This window comes from Salarias fasciatus, chromosome 5 (assembly GCF_902148845.1).
Source record: "Salarias fasciatus chromosome 5, fSalaFa1.1, whole genome shotgun sequence".
NCBI classification, from domain to species: Eukaryota; Metazoa; Chordata; class Actinopteri; order Blenniiformes; family Blenniidae; genus Salarias; species Salarias fasciatus.
The window spans coordinates 17,912,542-17,919,366 of NC_043749.1; the positions used below are offsets into that span (position 1 = coordinate 17,912,542).

Below are 6,825 nucleotides of genomic sequence, written 5' to 3' on the forward strand. Positions count from 1 at the left end.
TCTTAAACATATTCACTCTAGTTTATTAGCATTCTCTTTTACAACTTTACATCAGTATGACGGTTTTTGTTATAACAAAAATAAACTTAAAAGGCAAAGAAAGAATTTAGTGCAATTAAAATGAATGAGTAACGGTGAGTGCAGATGCGCGGTACATTAGAATACTGTTCAACATCTATGCTCTGAAGAGCGTCCTTGAATATGTGCCAGCTCACCTTCAGTCAGACCCCACTGACCCTCCTTCATGTCTTAAGTTCTCAGTCTGAGATCAGCAGGCCCACAAACGGTGACGCAGTATACTCACTTCTGAGGATACAAAAATATTCATTTAGAAAAAAAAAAAAGAAGCAAAAACAGCATTTTCCAACATCAAATCGATGACTTCAACTGACTTAAGAAGTTTTATCTTCAGGAGGTGACTATGTGTTTGCGCTCAATAATGAAGATTTATGTTAAGCAAAATAAATATAAACATTACAGTCGAGTGCAGGATTATGTTTTCAAAGGATCCATCCATAAGACTGAATAAAATTACCTAAATACATCAAATGGGCTGGACCACTCGAATATAGATGTACAGCAAAGTGACGGTGGAGTTGAAATCAAGCTGAAGTTATGTTAAAGATCTTACACAGCATTAACGTGAAGGTTCGGGTCTGACAGAAGCACCTTTGCAGTGGGATTAAACGAAGCACCGATCAAAGAAATGCTGATCGTTTTATGGTGATATTTCCAGTGCAAACAGTCCCTCACTGTCAATTCAAAGATTATCTATTCCACTTTTAATTATCCCAATAGTATTTAACGTTCCCTTGAAATGAAGTGTGTGGTTGGCTATATTCAGAGACTCCATCTGCTCCACTGAAAGTGATGTGGAAATCACTTCACACATTTTTCAAGGTTAAGCTGAACTATTTGTCTAGAAAACATTTTGAAACCAGTTTGTCTTTCTGAACAGTGAAAGCTTGACTGTCTCAGCCTCTTTTTTTAAATTTACATATAAGGAAATTCTGCTTCATGTAAGCTACAATACATTTAATTTTTCAACACCAACTACAATTTATCTGTATAGGTACAGAAGCTTAGCTGACTCAAGCCATGAGTCCAAAATAAATCGTGTTTTTATGGTTTTGTACTCCCTCCTAAAAAGGAACATCCTTTTTTTTTTCCTGCGTGAAGACAACTTCAAACATTAAAATACAGAACAACCTAAAAACAATGAAATAACGTCATGACCCTAAAAGTGCCTGTGTGTCACGCTGCTATACAGTCACTTACATCCCTTAAAATAACAACAAAAAAATTACAGAGAGGACTCTACGAATCCTCATTTTGGTCTCTGTCCAGGTATCAAATAGCAAACAAATAAACTCTCACACACACACACTCTCTCTAAGTTGGCAGCAGTTTCAAAGGAAGTGTGTCCACCAAGCGTTCAGCATAACTGCACATCGGATTCTCCTAGTCCAGGATATAAATAAACTTTAATGATGACACAACTGGACAAAGTCTTTAGAAATAGTCTAATTATAACAAGAACTTCAGCAGCTCACACTCTTAAGGAATCATAAAAAGGCCCACTGGAGGGGTCTTAGAGGAGAGCAGGATGTTTTGAAGAGAGACGCGTTAACAGGTTGAGTTTAGAGTGCGCGTTGCTGACAGTGTTCCAGACCCTGTGGTGTACGCTTTAATTAAAGGGATCCTGTAAACAGACCCGTCGGCGGGATTCGGTCATGGACAGCTGAAGCGGGAGTGTAAGAGTCGAAGTCGAGCAGTTCATGGAAAGAGGTCGAGTTTGGGCGCCCACTCCAGCGCGGTGTTGACCACCGCGAGCGCCGCCGCGCCCAAAGCCACAGTCAGACCCATGACCGCCAAGCGGACGAACCGCCGTGCCGCTGAAGGCCGCGCCACGGCGACGACCGAGTTCGCTGCCGAGCTCTCCATGGCGGCCTGCTTCTGCCTGCGTCTGCGGCGCAGAACCGAGTCCGGTCGCTGTTGAGTCGATGCAAGGTCGAAGTCCTTAAAGGTCGAGGCTGCCGTGCTGTAGAGGAGACAGAACATGAGAAGGTTATCCAGACGGCAACTATGACACGTGATCTGAAAGAATTAAAAGACTGCATTCACTTAGGCTACTCGAATCTACGGCAACATCTGAAAGGATTTAGTACCTTTCGTGAGACGCGGCCTCTCTGGCCAGTTCAGAGGGAGGGAACTGGACAAAGAGGTCTCCCGCCCGGCTGATGAGCATCTCGTACGGCAGGTCCTGTGGAATCTGCGACAGCAGGTGGTGAACCATGGCCATGTCGCATTCACACTCCAACACCTCCTCCTCTCTGTACAGCACAATCTGAAAACGGATGAGGGCACATGAGCGAGGGGTGACGATAAATAAGATATTTGATGTCCATTGCTCTTAATAACTGCATTTTCTGATTTGGCTTTACCCAATGATTAAAAGGCACAGTGACAAACCTATCACCTTTGGTTGTAACACGAACTGCAACTACAAACTGTCTTTCTATGTAATTAAGGATTAGAGAATACACAAATCTCACCACAGCAGCAAAGTAGATAGGCATCAGTGGGTGGCACGCCAAGAAGAAGTCATACAACCGCACAACGTGACGGAAGTCTGACAGGACGTGGCCGAACCAGGTGATGAGCCAGCTGAGAGCGAAGACTGTCCCCACCTCAGCCCTGAGAAGCAGCAGGCCAGGAGATCGACTCACATCAACAAACAAAAACAAATCTTTGAAAAACTCAAAACTGCGATTTAACTTAAGATTCTCATGGGGGAATAAACATGAAAAGACAAAGCTAGGCCGCAACTAACTGGATGTTTTTCTTTTAATTCAAACTGAAACAAATTTCATGCCTTTGTTTTTATTTATAAATGCAGCTTTGATGTAAAGAAAATTCAAATACAACAAGCCTATCTTAGAACACTTGATAACATCAGGTGGATTTGTTTATCTATTTTATTAACTGTGGCTATAATTATCACAATTATATTCTAAAAATACCCAGAACCTTTAAGTTTATGTGTTATGAATATAAAAAGTGTAGAGCTACACCTGCAGTTTCCTGCACGGCTGTCTTGGAAACTGCACTCGATACTTAAAACACTGACTCGTTTTTAAAGGATTTCTATTCTACTGTAACATGATTAGACCTGATCTACTGTCGCCAAAAACACCAGCATGTTCTTACTGCTGCATGAAGTCGTGCACTTCGGGGTTGACCTTTTCAATGATGGGCATCAGATAGTTAAGAATGTGTTTTGTGTTGTCCATGGTGGGATCCATGAAGTCCCTAGGAAAGAGAGCACTGAGTGAAATTTTGAGAAACACACTGCTCAAAAAGACAGAAGGCAGGTCATAGAATAATGAACCTGTTCCAGTTTCAGTGTGCGGGCTGTCTGTGCGGGGTACCTGAGGTGATGAGTGGAGAGTTTCTCCACCAGAGCAGTGGCAAGGCGCTCTCCCAGGACTAATAAAAAGGTGACCACTATGTCATGGTATCCTTGGTAGTAGTGCAGCTGAGGGTTACGGACCAGGACTCTCAGGATAATGTCAATCAGCTCTTCCTGAAGACCCTCTCTCTGCTCGTCTGGCATGCCTGCACAAATCCACGAAACACAGCAGTCGGCGTGGATAGCCTCGTCTCACTGTTCTCTTCAATGTAAAACATCTGAGGTACGGAGATCCGATTGTTCATGACCAGATCAGACATTTATTAATGTTGACTTGAACTGTGATGATCAGATCAATGAGGAATTTATTTTACATTTCTGTAATCCTAAAGTCAAACGAAAGCATGAATACAAACATGAACTGTATATTCTCTCAACAAAGAATGAATCTGGTTTTAGCTGAAGCTGATGAACAGGTGATGGAAATTTTTTGTGTCACTTGTAATACTTAAAAGTTGAAATACAAAAAAGTGAGTTAATATCATATTCCAGGTCCAATGTTCAACTGTGTTTGTGATTGGTGTTAGACGTTAACAAGCTTTAAAGGCTATAAATTACTGAACATGAAAAGCGTTTCACAGCACAGTGTTATGAGATTCATGAGAGCGACCAGAGAAATATGCTGAGGACACTGAAGGCAAAATTAAACTATGCAGCTTGGGCACTGTTAAAACAACTGTTCATTCTTAGAGTTTTTAATGTCATTATTTTACATAAGAACCATTTCTTTTAATCCTAGTACAAGAATTATTGCCGGTTACTGTCAATACCATTTGAACACAGATAAGGAAGTAAGATATACTCACCAGGTGGGAACCGCCGCAATGAACGCTGAACATCCAGTAACACCTGGTTGTAGTCCTTGTTATTTTCTCGCTCCACTATTTCTGTCCAAAATATATGACAATCAACAAGTTTGTGTGAGGAGAAGTAAGTGCAGCTGCATTCATTCATTCATTCATTCATTCATTCATTCATCCACACCATCTCTGGAAGTAGCTGGGACAAAATACCTGGATCTTGATCCAATACATTCTGGGGGACGTTGAGGAGCTTGGGCCAAACCTGACAGCGTATTTCATCAGTCAGCAACCCCCCCTCACTGATAGCCATCCTTCTCAGAGCTGCTACGTCCACCGGGCTCACACTGAGGGCCTGTGTGATGTCTGCAATTTTCCTCCTTTTCTTGCTGTCCCAGTCTAGGGCAAAACAAACAAACAAACAAACATGTTTTACGAGTTAACCTTTGTTTAGTTTCTCCACTGACTAGCAACTAAATAACAAACACAAACAAAATCCAAAGCCATACAAAGAAATTCAGCATTCACAGAGCAAGCGTTTATTTTGACTTGAAGCTTTCAGACATATTTAAACTACACATTTAATAAGGTTGGACAACTGTAAATCTAGAAAAGGATCTTTAACATTTTGCCTGACAACAAAAAAGCTTGGAAATCTTGTCTTGTTGGATTTTGTCTTTAAGTCATCAGTGCCAACAACAGGCAATAAACTGTATACCACTGGAAAGCTTGATTAATCAACTGATTAAATCAATTTTGTTTGTTTAACCTTTACTTAGCCAGGAAAGTCCCGTTGAGATTAAAAACCTCTTTTTCAAGGGAGTCCTGGGGGTTACAGAGTTATAAATTACAATACACCATACAATAAATTACAATAGAAATTAAGAAAAAAAAATTTAAATGGTGATGCATAACTAGGGAACTTGTATTTGTGAGAAGCAGAGCTGAGTATGTGCAATACACCAAAAAAAAAAACAAACAAAAAAACAGCCAAATATTCTCAATGCCATAAATTTTTCTTACTGTTGCTTTTGATTCATTTTTGCATCCACTGGTAATCCTGTAGTTCTAGTTTCTGACAACACTGGCCCCTATATAGTGGGGTTCATCAGAGAATGAGGGTTGACCTGGAAGTAGTTCCCACTGAACATCTGTGAGCAACAGTGACCAACACAACCACCCACTGCACATGAGTGTGTGATCAGAATATTGCATTTCTTCAGATTTCAAGCATCCTTGCAAACAAAAAAACAGTCAACAGCAAAGACAAGCTGATTGGCATTAAAAGAGAGTATTTGTCAACTCTTTCAAGGGTGAAAACAACATACCCAGTTCTGCTGCTCATCCCACAAATGCATGCTGCTTACAGCTCAGGCATCACAACAAAAGGGAAAATGGACTACAATTAATTGTCAAGATTAAGCACTTTACAGCATAGGAAAAAAATCTACTAAAGACTAATCCTTTATTTCAGGAGAAGACAATGTGGTGTCTTCCTGAGAGTTAGAGTACACCCCAATCAAAAAATATAACAATGATACATTTCAGACTATGTCAACAGGAACTGAATAACTATAAGCTTTGAAGAGGAGTACTATGACATTACCTTCTCCAAATATAAATAATGGAAAGGCTGGTATGTGTATTTAGGAAGAACTGAAGCGACTGCGGCTACATGAAGAACACATTCCAACATGTTTCCATCTGTGAGAAGTAGTCTTGTGATCATCTTTACTGCTGGAGCCTGCAGATCATATGATAGCACAGACTGAACACAGCTGACAACACTTGACACAGTTACCTTGCTTTCCATTGACTGGCGACGAAGCGCCAACACTCCTGGGTTTCTTCATTTCCTCTGCAGTTGTCGGTGTGTCCATGTTAGATATGATTTCTGTCCATCCTTCTTTGTTTGGCTAAGCTGCCGAGCTGAAGCTAGCTGGCTGTCTAATTAGCAGAGGCCGGCTCATACAAACACAGACGGCCAGCTAGTTACCAGACTGCAATGCCCCAGTTCACAAACCGCAACTGTCCGCAACAAGGCCATCGTTATTCGGAGCACTGACAAACAGCAAAACACCTATCCAACACCCTCCAATAGCAAAGCGGCCAAACAGCGGCTACATGTTTACATGAGAATACACGACCAAGGATACAGCTCCATTAGCTGTGTTAGCTTAGCCTCCCTACAGAGCGCGTGATGACGTAGCAAGTTGAGTGAAGCGTAATAGGGGCGGGGTCTTAGTTTGTCGAAACAAAATAAAATAAAATAAAATAAAATAAAATAAAATAAAATAATAATAATAATAATGAGGGGGAGAGAGTTTTATCTGGTTTCACTTTGTCCTCTCATCAGACAAACAATAGAAATGTCTCTGATTATGTGTCGATTTAGATTCATTTAACAACTTGTTCAAGAAAGGAAAAGATTCATGTCACACATTTTAATATGAAAACACACAAAATGAGAAAACATACAACAGTCTTGTGTATAAAGGTTTGTTTCAAGACTTTGTCATTTGGTTTAATTGCTGAAATTTCTTAATGTAACAA

At 40.6% G+C, this 6,825-nt stretch overlaps 1 protein-coding gene across 1 annotated transcript; it reads right to left on the reverse strand.

Moving 5' to 3' along the window:
* On the reverse strand, positions 1 to 6,455 carry tbc1d20 (TBC1 domain family, member 20). Its single transcript, XM_030091466.1, has 8 exons — positions 6,074 to 6,455; positions 4,486 to 4,671; positions 4,279 to 4,359; positions 3,432 to 3,618; positions 3,211 to 3,312; positions 2,556 to 2,697; positions 2,169 to 2,347; positions 1 to 2,041 (listed from the first exon to the last, which is right to left on the reverse strand). Exons 1-8 carry the CDS (start codon positions 6,150 to 6,152, stop codon positions 1,777 to 1,779), a joined length of 1,221 nt encoding a protein of 406 aa, XP_029947326.1. The 5' UTR covers positions 6,153 to 6,455; the 3' UTR covers positions 1 to 1,776.
* Positions 6,456 to 6,825: the final 370 nt, after the last annotated feature.